The following is a 13,512-nucleotide window of genomic DNA, read 5'->3' as shown; positions in this document are numbered from 1 at the left end:
GTGCTGTACTTAAAGTTTATAGAAGGCAAATCTATAGGATTTAAGGGGCATTTTTTTCCCAATAAACAATCTTATCCTGCTACCAGTATGTAACAGAAATACATATTAATTTCTTTGAGATATACAATTTGATATTTCCTTAGTGTTCCTTTTAAAAATGGGAATCTTATCTTTTGGATATTTTTAAAGTTACAAGAAGAACAAAAACAAGGGGCACCTGGGTGGCTCAGTGGGTTAGGCCGCTGCCTTCGGCTCAGGTCATGATCTCGGGGTCCTGGGGTCGAGTCCCGCATCGGGCTCTCTGCTTAGTGGGGAGCCTGCTTCCTCCTCTCTCTCTCTCTGCCTGCCTCTCTGCCTACTTGTGATCTCTCTCTGTCAAATAAATAAATAAAATCTTAAAAAAAAAAAAAAGAACAAAAACAAAACTAAAAAAAAAAACAAAAGTGGACCTTGGAGAAAGAGAACAATAGTACACTAACAGTTTTAAGTCATTTGGGAAACTGTAGATAATCACATCCTCCAGCAATGTTTTTTTTTTGTTTTGTTTTGTTTTTTTCTTAATTTATTTATTTGTCAGAGAGAGAGAGAGAGGTCATAAGTGGGCAGAGAGGCAGGCAGAGAGAGAGAGAGAGAGAGGGAAGCAGGCTCTCTGCTGAACAGAGAGCCTAATGTGGGGCTTGATCCCAGGACCCTGAGATCCTGACCTGAGCCAAAGGCAGGGCTCAACTCACTGAGCCACCCAGGTGCCCCCTGCAATGTTTTAAAAAAAGAGAATTTGGGGTACCTGGGTGGTGCAGTGGGTTAAGTGTCTAACTCTTGGTTTCAGGTTCAGGTCATGATCCCAGGATCCTGGTACAGAGGCCTCTGTCGGGCTCTGCGCTCACTGGGAGTATGCTTGGGATTTTCTCTCTCTCCCTCTGACCCTCCCTTTTGCTCTTTCTGTCTCAAATAGATAAATCTTTAAAAAAAAAAAAAGAAGAAGAAGAAGAAGAAAAGACAATTTCTTACCATATTAAAACAGAATCTGGGTGCCTGGGTGGCTGAGTGGGTTAGGCCTCTGCCTTTGGCTCAGGTCATGATCTCAGGATCCTAGGATCAAGCCCCTCATCGGGCTCTCTGTTCAGTGGGGAGGTGGGGAGTCTGCTTCCTCCCTGCCCCCTGTCTACCTCTCTGCCTACTTGTGATCTTTCTCTGTCAAATAAATAAATAAAAATAAAATCTTTAAAAAAATAAAACAGAATCTGCCAATGCTTGAAGAATCCAAGTTCATATCTTTTCAAATAAAAAACATGATTGATATAATCTGCAATAACCTATACTTGGTTAAGAAAGCATTTGGATTAAGCCATTCTGTCAAAGTAAGATATCTACTATATAAATTTGGATCAGAAATAATCTGTTTGATTTATAATTTCTTCTCCCTACCAGCTAAGAATACAGTTTTATGTGAAGCCAACAAGCAACTTGTCTTATAATTACACCAAGTACAATTCATGTGTTGATTTTTAAGGGAATAATGTAAGCCATGGCAGAAATGTTTTGTCTATATTGGCTTCTTTCCTCAGAATGGCACTATGATACCCCAAGGCTTAAATAAAAAGATTAAATGATGTGCTGGAAAAAATATATATAGAACTACCTCGCTCCACTGAGAGAGAGAGAGAGAGAGATATCTTACTAGAGTCTGAATACTTTCTCTTTTCTTGATAATAACTGGTTAGTTGCTTTCATGAATATTAAATGAGGACCTGTGAGAGAAAGAGAAATTATTGAATAATTTAACCTAAAATACAATTTCAACTAAAATAATGACTGGGTATTTCAGTAAGTTCAATTAGCATTTATTTTCTTTTTGCACAATTTCTTCTAAGTTTATATAAAGTCTCCATGAATAGATAAGAAAACCACTGTTTTGGATATCTATAACTGCAGATTAAAGTAGTTGAGCCGAATAAGGCTTATAAAAATGCAAAACCAATCTTTATTACCACATAATGTGTGAATAGATTTCCCCACCCTTACTCTATATCCTAAACACCCTCTTCTATTGCAGGACTTTTATTTTCCACATAATCCCTTCCTTATTAAGTTTTAATTTGTAAAACAGACATATATATCTATATAGATATGTATATCTATACATATATCTATACAATATATATATGTCTGTTTTACAAATTAAAACATGAGATATGTATATCTATACATATATCTATACAATATATATATACTATATATATAATGTATATATATACAATATATATATAGATATATGTCTGTTTTACAAATTAAAACTTAATATATATACTTAATATATATAATATACACTTAATATATATACCTTTAATATAATTATTGATGCATAATCTACATATAATAAACTGCACTGTATTTTTAAAATCAGAAAAGGAAACAATATTTTTAAAGTCTGTTGGAATCGGTTATACTTCTAAAAAGGCACTTCCCTATCTAAAATTTTCACTATAGAAGAATTTAAATGTGTGTCATATTGCTAAGAGCAGAATGAAATGACAGATATTTAAGATTTCCCTTGCAGATTATGGGACAATACTGTGACCCAAATATACCACCCCTCCCCAGTCCTAATATATACTCTGTTAAGGGGAACACCGTGAAGAAGCTAATGCCAAATAGTTATCCATCTTCTAGAAAGATTTCAGATGTACCTTAAGTACCTGAAGTATTTGTAAAATATCCCGAGACAGATGCAAATTTAACAGACTAAATTAATTTTCAAATTAAAGCTTTATTTTAGTAATACCTTTATCCTGAACGTGCACCGTTAATTTAAACAGCATGCTCCTTTGAACCTTTGGGTGAAAATATGCAATTTCTCCCTTGAGATTTTAAAAGCTACCAAAAACTGTTAACATATTTAGCAATTTAATGAGATATTATGGAAAGCTATGACAGAAATATACTTCTTTGGCATTAAGACATTTCTTTTCTGTAAGTGGACAAGAAGAAATAAAAAGTAACACTGTCAAAGGCAAAGCTTAACTCTTCAACAGGATGATTTAGGGAAGTCTGGCAATTCAACAGAAGTCATAATTTCCCCCCAATTAAATTCTTTAACAATGTAGCCAAATAGATTACTACTAGCAAGAAAACCATTTCTGAAACTATTGCTATCTATCAAATGTAGTATTTAGAGTTCAGTTTCAGGTAATTTTAAAGAACTTTGATTTCATGCCTTAAGATAAAAGATTAGTCATAGCACTCTTTATGGCAATTACTTATAATAGTGAATGGCTGGATTCATACCTCATTTTCCATTATATTCCTTTCAATGGTATATGAGTGGGTAAATATATTTACAAATATTTAAATATACAAACATTTTTGCTACATATTAATATGTAGAAAATTTTTCATTATATGCCTTCTTTTTTTAAAGACATGCTTTGGTCACATTACTAGGAGTATTCACATTAAAATCATAAAAATTACAGGCTATCAGATATGAGCCAAAATATGATCATGTTCAGCTGAATCAACTGAGTGATGGTTTTTGCCTTCCACTGGTCTTTTACCTCATTTCACTGTCAAAAGCTGAAAAAACACTGCAGTGAGGAGAAAAATAAAATGATGGTTCAACAGCTGTATTAATCAGTTCAACCCAGTCCATTAATATATTTTCCTATTTGCTAATCTTGATCAAGTTCAGCTTCTTTAACCTTAGGTCATTGAGAATTAAATGAACTTTACAGTTGGAAAGAATAGTAAAGACTGAGGAGAAAGAGAAGAAAGGGAGTTAAAGATATGACAAGAGACCTGTTTTGAGATTCAGAGTGGTCCCTGACAGACATTTCTGCTTCATGGCTCTGACCCCCAGACTCCTGTTGAAAACAAAAACAGGCGCAGTCAGGCCAAAAAGCTGCTCCCTGGACACCTGGTGTGCAGTGTTGGGGGAGAGGCCCACAGTAGAGGACCTTCCTGATTGTACGTTCACATCGGGGCAGATTCAGGGGGGATACGCTGTGGCCTGATTGAGCTCAGGGTAGTCACTGGGTGTCCTCAGACCCCCTCAAGGAGCAGATCAGGGCCAGAATTCCCAAATCAGACAGGTTTTCTCCTGTTTCATAATGGCCAAGTAGGTAGATTGTGAACAGCAACTGACGGGGGAGAAGGAGGATTGGCAAAGCTGAGATCATGACCATGAGGGGTTGACTCTCTGGAAGGGGCAGCAGCTGCCCCTGCTCATCTAGTCAGGACCTGAAAGAGGTGGCGGGGATATGGAGGACCCAAGGAAGAGAATGAGGAGCACTGTTGCTCAGTGACACTCATCTGCTCTTCACACCAGGCTGCAGGGATTCCCAAAGCCTTCCAAAAATTGGAAACACAATACACTATTTCATAGTCATCCAGGAAGGTGGCCAAACCCTGTCTAATACAGCAAACTCTTCCAGTACTCCAAACAGGTTTTCTAAGAGGGAACAATAACTAGTTGTAGAAGTATTGCAACTTCACAATACCTCAACAATCTTCTCAAACATCTTTAGCTGAAACTGAATAAATGATCTCACACCTTCCAATAGAAATGGCTTCTCAGACCAACTTAAGCACAGACTGGTTTTCACAAAAATGGAATATTGGTGTCTTTTTATTTTTAGCTGTCAAGACTATTGATAGCTATCAGCTTTTCAGGGTGTAATAGATACCCTATAGAAAATGTGTATATTCTTTGGATATATATATATATACACGATTCTTTGATTTTTGTATCTTTCTGTTTTCCAATAGTTTTTCTTGCACTATACAGTAATGAATATCTCTCACAATGGGTAGATAAGCTGTGTTTTACGCAAAACTGATGATTTCCTTCCACATTTATTTAGATTAGACAGATAAACCGGAACATACCACTATGGATTCACATGTAAACTTTCAGGCACGATGTTCGTTATGTCTGATGTAATAAATACAGAATGATTTCCTACTGTTTAAAAACAATGGATGCCACTTTCTATCAGCACCCATCAGGGAAAAGCCTAAGGCTGTGAGTCTGTTGTAGTACTGCCACGATTTGCTTTTTCTCCAGATCCAGAATGCTTCAGAAACTGACCAGTAGCACCAATGTATAATCTTGATCGCATGGGCCATTTCTGAAAAAGAATATTTAAGCAAGAATCCAAAAGTTAGTATCTGAAACAGCTATGTCTTTACTAGTAATATTAAAAATTCCAAATGCCTCAAAGCAAATGCAGTATCATGAAGCTAGCAACAATTGTAATTGTGAAGTCTAAGGAACAACATAAGAAATGTTTGTTAATGCTAACAATAAAAGTAAAAATGTACCAAGACTTTGATTATAACTGTATAAAATAATATGGATGCATATGGACAAGAACTTCAAGAAATCATAGAGAATGAATATAGTTAAGTGAAACAAAATAATCTATCAACAGTATTTTAATTTAAAACTAAATATAGGGCGCCTGGGTGGCACAGTGGGTTAAGCTGCTGCCTTCGTCTCAGGTCATGATCTCAGGGTCCTGGGATAGAGGCCCGCATCAGGCTCTCTGCTCTGCAGGGAGCCTGCTTCCTCCTCTCTCTCTCTCTCTGCCTGCCTCTCTGCCTGCTTGTGATCTCTCTCTGTCAAATAAATAAATAAAATCTTTAAAAAAAAAAAAAAACAACTAAATATCAAATAAAATTGAGCCAAAATAAGATCCCTGGCTTTAAAGATATTTTGAGAAGTTATACATGGTAAATGTATGTTCCCACTTATCATAGAACTACAATGAGAAGTGAGTAATTCAACTATCTACACATTTTATCTAGGGGCGCCTGGTGGTTCAGTTGATTAAGCAACCAACTCTTGGTTTCTGCTCAGGTCATGATCTCAGGGTCCTGGGAATGAGTTCCATGTTGGGCTCTGTGCCCCTCCCCCGTGCTGTCTCTCAAATAAGTAAATAAAAATCTTGAAAAAAATTTTTATCTAGCAAAAGTAGTATCTCGAAGTTGCAAATGTTATAATGTTTGGTGTTACCTAGATAAAACATCCAAAATAAATGTTTGGAGGTAAGCGGCATCATACAGCATTAACCTTTCTGTAATTATCATATTTGTATTCTGATTATGAATGTTCTAATTTCACTCTAAAAAATGGATAACCTTTCAAAAATAATATAGCTTGTTACCAAATAGACATGGTGATGAAGAAACATATTACATAAGTAGTACTTTCAGATAATTTATTTTGAGGGGGGTTGTCTGATAGTTCCAAGGTCTGTGAAATACTAGTCAGAGAAATGCACTTTTACACAAAGAGAAGTCTTTAGACTAATAAAGTGCAACTCCCAAAGGTCCATTAGGTCCCACATTCTCCAGAGAGTAAATGCTGCAGCGAGTGGCAAGCTGTTTTTATCACTAGACATTCACAGGCCCACTGCTGGTTACACAGCACAATGAAATGTTCTGAAATGCCCGACAGGTAACCTGCAGTGCTCAATAGAGATACAATTATTAACAAGGTAAAGACCCTAAGAACTTCAGATTCTTAACTCAAGCATCATATTAAAATTATGAGGGGAACTTTAAAAAATACTGATGGCCATGTCACACACCAGACCAATTAAATTGGAATGGACCTCCTTTTGCAGAAGTTGAGTATAAGGTAGAATCAGATTGTACTTCTTCTTCTTTTTTTTTTTTTTTTTAAAGATTTCATTTATGGGCGCCTGGGTGGCTCAGTGGGTTGAGCCGCTGCCTTCGGCTGGGGTCATGATCGCAGAGTCCTGCGATCGAGTCCCGCATCGGGCTCTCTGCTCGGCGGAGAGCCTGCTTCCCTCTCTCTCTCTCTGCCTGCCTCTCCATCTACTTGTGATTTCTCTCTGTCAAATAAATAAATAAAATCTTAAAAAAAATAAAGATTTCATTTATTTATTTGACAGAGAGAGATCACAAGTAGGCAGAGAGGCAGGCAGAGAGAGAGAGGAGGAAGCAGGCTCCCTGCCGAGCAGAGAGCCCGATGCGGGGACTCGATCCCAGGACCCCGAGACCATGACCTGAGCCGAAGGCAGCGGCTTAACCCACTGAGCCACCCAGGCTCCCCCAGATTGTACTTCTGAGTACAGCATTACACCTAAACTGGCATTCCAGATGTAAAATGTAGCATTAAGGGATAATAAGTAGGCATGTGATACCATCCAGGAAACTTCTGTTCCTAGCCACCAACAAGAGTCCCAGTTTTATGCCTCCAGATATAAGAAGTAAATTTGCTCTCATGCAGTTCAGGTCTATTTTAGAGTCCTAAATTCTGACTGGAAATCTATACTTTAAACACAGATAAAGTATAAAATTTGTGTTGCTTAGAATTTGAAATGACCTACTTCTGTATAATCTTCCTACAAATAACTTTGTACTTTATATTTGATGTAGTAATAACACTGACACTGAGCTACTTCTTTTTGCATCCCGTTCAGGTTTTTGTTTTTTTTTTTTTAAATCACAGATGTGCATTCTTTTATATTTTGGGGGTATCACTGGTCCTGTCCTTGGGTTCTTGCCATGGGCTGATAACCTCAGGGGTTTTAGAAACTGGTCTGGGGTTTTTCTGATCTATCAGGAGCTGACATTGTTAGGTCAGATTCGAGTCCTGCATTATACTGAAGAACGTTGTGCTATAATGCTATGGACTGAATGTTTGTGTTGTGCCCCCCGCACCCCAACCAAATACATATGCTGATGCTCTAACTCCCAACGTGATGGTATTTGTTCAAGTAATTCTGGTTACATGAGTTTAAAAGGGTGGGTTCCTCATGATGGATGGATTAGTGGTCTTTTTTTTTTTTTTAAAGATTTTACTTATTTATTTGAGAGAGAGATTGAGAGAAGATGAATTTTGGGAGGGGCAGAGGAAGAAGCCAACTCTCTGCAGAGCAGGGAACCTGACAACCTGGTCAAGAACCCTGGGATCATGAACTGAGTGGAAGACAGTTGCTTAATCAACTGAGCCACCCAGGCACCCAGATTAGTGGTCTTTTAAGAAGAGAAAGCTTCTTTTTCCTGAGAAAGAGGGAGGCTGACCAACTGCAAGATAGGCAGAGAACTCTCACCAGGAATTGAGTTGGCTAGCACCTTAATCCTAGACTTTCCAGACTCCAGAATTGTGAGAGAACAAATTTCTGTTCTTTAAGCCTTCCGGTCTATGGTATTTTGTTATTGCAGCCCAAGTGGACTGATACTTGTAGTTAATAGTATGGGCTAACTAAAATAATTTCAAGTGCAGAATTTTTAGCATATTATAAACCTGTACTTCTGTCTTTTAAATTCCTGCCTCATATTCATGAGCATAAAAATCTCATGCTTAAACTTTGGGTATAATTTGAATATTCCATATGCATTAAATATATTTAAAAGCAAATAAAATAAACATTCTACTGAATGCTCTCTGGTATTTCTGATATGTGCTACCTGGGTACTGCTGTACTGAGAATTACTTGAAATCATACAACCGAGTGTAGAGACAAATGAAGGCATCTGTGTTCCTTGGCGGGACATAAGTAATTAATGAAGCAATCTTAAAAATGTATACTTGGATTTTTGGGGTGCCTAGCTGGCTCAATGGGAGGTGTGCATGACTCCTGATCTAACAGTCATGAGTTTAAGCCCCACATTGGGTGTAGAGATTACTAAAAAATAAAATAAATTTTTAAAAATGTGTATATGAATTTTTGCCTCATTTTTCATGAACTTAATAATAAAACTTGGGGCTCCTGGGTGGCTCAGTGGGTTAAGCCTCTGCCTTCAGCTCAGGTCATGGTCTCAGGGTCCTGGGATCGAGCCCCGCTTCATGAGCCCTGCATCGAGTCAGGCTCTCTACTCAGTAGGGAGCCTGCTTCCCCTTTCTCTCCGCCTGCCTCTCTGCCTATTTGTGCTCTCTCTCTGTGTCAAATAAATACATAAAATCTTTAAAAAAGAATCCAAAACTTTAAGAACTTTGTACTTCGAGGGGCGCCTGGGTGGCTCAGTGGGTTAAAGCCTCTGCCTTCAGCTCAGGTCATGATCCCAGGGTACTGGGATCAAGCCCCATAGGGCTCTCTGCTCAGTGGGGAGCCTGCTTCCCTTCTCTCTCTGCCTGCCTCTCTGCCTACTTGTGATCTCTGTCTGTCAAATAAATAAATAAAACCTTTAAAAAAAATAAAAAGAACTTTGTACTTTGATTTTACAAAAGGCTTCTAATGATTTTATTCAACTTAATTTAATGTACACATTAGTTTTAAGAGTCAGAAATAAAATGTAAGTAAAATGTTGGTTAGGCTGCATGTCAGTTCCATGCCAAAAAAGCCAGTGGACTGTTTTACATATCGCCTTTCAGTGGAATGTCTTAACATTGTGTAGATTAACACAGTCCTGATCTCTATTTTACCTAATAAAATTTATTTAAAACCATGTTATTTCATGTTGCTTAGAACAATCTAGCAAACTCACAGGATTAACCAAACTGAACCTGAAAATCTTAACAAATGCACTCTTGGATTCTGGTGTTAAATGACCCCAAAATAAACTTTGTATTTATTTTAAAAATTATTGTATATGTATATTATCAACAGTGAATCTCCAAGGTTAATGCAATTAATAAAGTCATCTGTGCTTTCCTCCCAATATAAGAATCTGAAATATATTCCTATTCTCTTGAAGGATCACTGCCCTTTGGTACTCTGATGCTAATCAAATCGCTTACATCCCAGAGGGATGAAAACTGCTGTTTTAGGCTATGCCCCAGGATCCCAGTCACGTAAACCTTTCAGCTTCATTTTAGGTACTCTTAATGTAAATTCCCCAAAATGCTAAATCCCAATACAGATAATAAGGACTGATGACTCAATGTTATGGCCTTGAAATATTTGTGAACAGATCTTTAATCATCAAAGACATGGTAATACTATGTTGTAAGGCAGAAAAAATAAAGTCATCTCAGAACACTTTTTAACTATGGGTTACGACACCCTTAGTTAACTAAAAATTAGTACGATCAGAATATTTTTATTTCTTTTGCATTAGATTAATCAAAGATAGACCTAATACTTAAGCATTTGGTAATATCCATAAAATAATGTGTTACAGGTGGTTTCAATTAACGTGTATGAAATCTCTTTCCTCCAAACATCCAAAAGCACATGGTTATAGCTCACTTATGGTACACAGAACATTATCCCTCACAGTACCGTTATTTTATTTTTGTCTTTGTCTCTATTATACATTCATTTAGGGCAGGGATTGAGTCTTACTCTTAATTGTATCCACCCTCCTGTGCTTTGCACACAATAGTTGCTCAGTTAATGATTTTAAAACAGACTAGTCACTTGTTCAACCATCATCAATTTCATTTTAAAGAGGAAATCCTTGGCCTTGTTTCATTATCCCTAGAATTGTCTTTTAAAATCAAAACAACTGATTTGAGGACAAATGAAATTTGATTTTTCTTAAGAGTTATAAAACTACAAAAACATTTGGTGCCTGAATCAAATACAGAAACCAAAAAACTCCTGTTAAGCTTACTGTTAGGAGAAAATTATTAACAATATTTATTCAAAAAGATACTATAAGAAACAAAGGTGAAAAAAATTTGATTTCTTATCTGAATTGTATCTCCCAGAGAGGCATTTAATAGATGCATTATGTAGTAAAGTCTATTTAATGTTAAACTTTTTTTACAATATATGGGAAATGTCAAGTTAAAAGAAATCTAATATTAATGATATACCTGAATATCAATGTAATGCAGACTATAGAGCAAAACCCCTAATAATGAATGACTTTTCAGGGGAGATTATATTATACAGCACATGAATATAATGAGGTCTATCATAATTATAAACATGATATTTCAAATTTCTATATTCAAAATAGTTTGAGTCTATCATCATACTGATTATATTTGCAAAATAAACTGTTAAACATCACCACATAATTTTAATTTCAGTTAATATTAGAGAGTGTGCTTTACTACATTTCAATGATGGTTATTCAATAATTTATGGAACATGGACATGCTTAAGGCTAAGTCCTAATTTTGTATTTGTGTGTGTGGCAAAATATTTCAGAATGGTAGAAACAAAAATTTGAAAATTTAGATTTAGAAAATATAGGAAAGATAATGCATTTTGAACAGAAGGCCAGATGAATGCTGGATTTTGAAACCATCGAATCTAGGACAATGCAGAGCCTAAGCACTGCAATATAGATAATAAATCATAACTGTATACACCATGCTAAATGAAAACCCTGACCATTTTACCTACATGTAATGTAAAAAATTTCTACAAAATGGATTCTAGGGGCTAATTTTGCACATTACAGAATTTTAATATAGTTTTGAATCAGGTTAACATACCCCAATCTATTGTGAAACTTACATAAATATAGTTTTTCTAACATTCTAGGTAACTGCCTAATCCATGATAATTAACCTTTATTAAAACGGACTGAAAATTTACTCCACAGGATGGCAGAACGGTCTCACTTTGTTCTTACCAGTTTTACAAAAAAAATCTCAACATGGTTTCCTGGATTATTTAAGGGGCGGTAATTCCATCACTCCCTGTAATTCGTGAAACTTTTCAACCATCTGATAAAAACCACGACTGAAATGTAATTATGTAAATTAAAACTCTCAAAGGCTCATAAATGTAAATCTGATAATAAAAATCCCCAGAACTTGCCAAATACTCCACCAGACATTCCCAAGAAACTTCTCACTTAGGAAAGGATGCATCCTGTAAGTGGAATAAGACACCCCTACGACCCAAGCCACTTTGGGTTTAAATCCACTACCTGTGAACAGTTATAGAGCAGCATTTTGCAGTGAGGACCTGGTTACCGGTGCCTTTGCGGGCCAAGGTCACTCTCTGGATCTGCTTCCCGTCTCACCCCGCTTCGCGGCGTCTGCCTGGGACAGAGGGCTATAAGCGCTCTGGCCAACGCGGACAGAGGGTTAATGAGCCCCACTCCCTGGCCCAGCGCAGGCCGCAGTGCCTGCCTACCTTGACAGGGTGGAGGTAGCCGTCGCCGCGCAGGGCGCCCAGCCCAGCATCCGCAGGCGCCTCGGCGTCGTCCTGCAGGCTTCGGGTGAGATGAGCAATGTAGGTAGTGGCCAGCAGCAGCACGTCCAGCTTGGACAGCTTGGTGTCCGGCGGCACCGACGGCAGCGTGCGCTGCAGCTCCAGGAAGGCGTGCCGCAGGGTCTGCACTCGGCTTCGCTCCCGCGCGGCGTTCGCCGCAGCCGGCCTCCCGCCCCCCGGGCGGGCGCTGCCTCCCGGGCCCGCGGGTCCTGGCCCAGCCCTGCCCGGGCTCGAGTCGCGCGTGGCGGCCACCGGGAGCGCAGTCTCGTTGCTAGCGATCCGGGAGCTGCTCGCCGGGCCGTCGCGGTCCATGGCGGCTTCCCGCGCTGCGTGCCCTGCAAAGGACCCAAGGCGCGGTGAGGACCGGCGCGGATCCGGGCTTAACCAGGGGGAACCGAGGCCTCCCGCTCCAACTGCACGCGGGGCCGGACCATCGACGTGGCTCGGGGCGTTCTCAGAGATGAGGTCGTTTTGTCTGGGGCGTGTTTACCTCCCGTCGCCTTGGGAGAGTTGTGGGGCCTGACAGTTCCTGGGCTTAGAAGGCTCTGGGGGGGCATGGTGCTGGCTTTACTTTTCACGGAGAAATAGAAGTGAAAGGGCTACTCTACCGAGGAAGGGAGATCTCCGAAGCACAGCTCCGGTTCGGAATTTGTTGGCACTTCTGAACCAGTATGCTTCAGTCCCAAAGAGAGATGGGCAGGTCATTCTCTCCGGGCGCAGCGGGAACCCCTGGCCTCGCCAGGGTCCTCAGTGCCCACGCGGGCAGCCCTCGCACCATTCGTTCCCGAGGCCAGTGATCCCGGGGGTGACGGCGGGAGCTCATTCTAGTTTCTGCAGGAGGAAAGGGCATCCCTGACCTCACCTTGGACTAAGGCACCCGCTGTCCTAACGAACCTGGGGACCAAGCGACGCAGCTGGGGTCGGACCGAGGTCCTCACCTTTCCTGGAGCGGCGGTGCAGGGCTCCGCTCCGCTGCACTAGCGGGCCAAGAGCGTCGAGCTGGGTCTGAGTGGCCAGGGCCTCACAGGTCACTCCATCCTCGGCCAGCCGAAGTCGACAGCCGCTTCTAGGCCCTGCGGGGCGCGCCTTTTAGGCGGGCAGCCCCGTGGCCAGGCGTGTGTTGGCGAGACTTTATGTAAGGCTGGGACAGCAGCGCCCGCCGGGGTCCGCGCCCACCTGAGGGGCTTGGCCAGGGGCTACGAGTCATTAATCAAATAGCCCGACGGGGCGGGGCCATGGGGGGCGGAGCGTCACCATGGCCCCGCCCCCACCCCGTCCCGGTTCTTCCCCAGGCGTGACTAAAGGCGCTGCACGTCGAGCGTCCGCGGTGCTGAAGGCCGGTGGGGCGGCCTCGCTAGTTCTCTCGCCTCACCGCGAGCCTTCCTGTCATGGGTACGGCCTGAGCGCGGGCGCCTCCCAGGCA

General features: G+C 40.3%; 1 protein-coding gene across 1 annotated transcript; it reads right to left on the bottom strand.

Annotated features, from left to right (window-relative positions):
• Positions 1-2,747: 2,747 nt before the first annotated feature.
• TCF24 (transcription factor 24) lies at positions 2,748-13,284 on the bottom strand. The gene is made up of 3 exons (XM_045075723.1): positions 13,028-13,284; positions 12,012-12,424; positions 2,748-5,126 (listed from the first exon to the last, which is right to left on the bottom strand). Exons 2-3 carry the CDS (start codon positions 12,399-12,401, stop codon positions 5,013-5,015), a joined length of 504 nt encoding a protein of 167 aa, XP_044931658.1. The 5' UTR covers positions 12,402-12,424; positions 13,028-13,284; the 3' UTR covers positions 2,748-5,012.
• Positions 13,285-13,512: the final 228 nt, after the last annotated feature.

Source organism: Mustela putorius, unplaced genomic scaffold (assembly GCF_011764305.1).
Source record: "Mustela putorius furo isolate JIRA1106 unplaced genomic scaffold, ASM1176430v1.1 tig00000151_pilon_pilon_pilon, whole genome shotgun sequence".
In the NCBI taxonomy this organism is placed as follows: Eukaryota; Metazoa; Chordata; class Mammalia; order Carnivora; family Mustelidae; genus Mustela; species Mustela putorius.
Note: the sequence above shows the minus strand (reverse complement) of the source record. Positions and strands in the feature narration are given on the sequence as shown.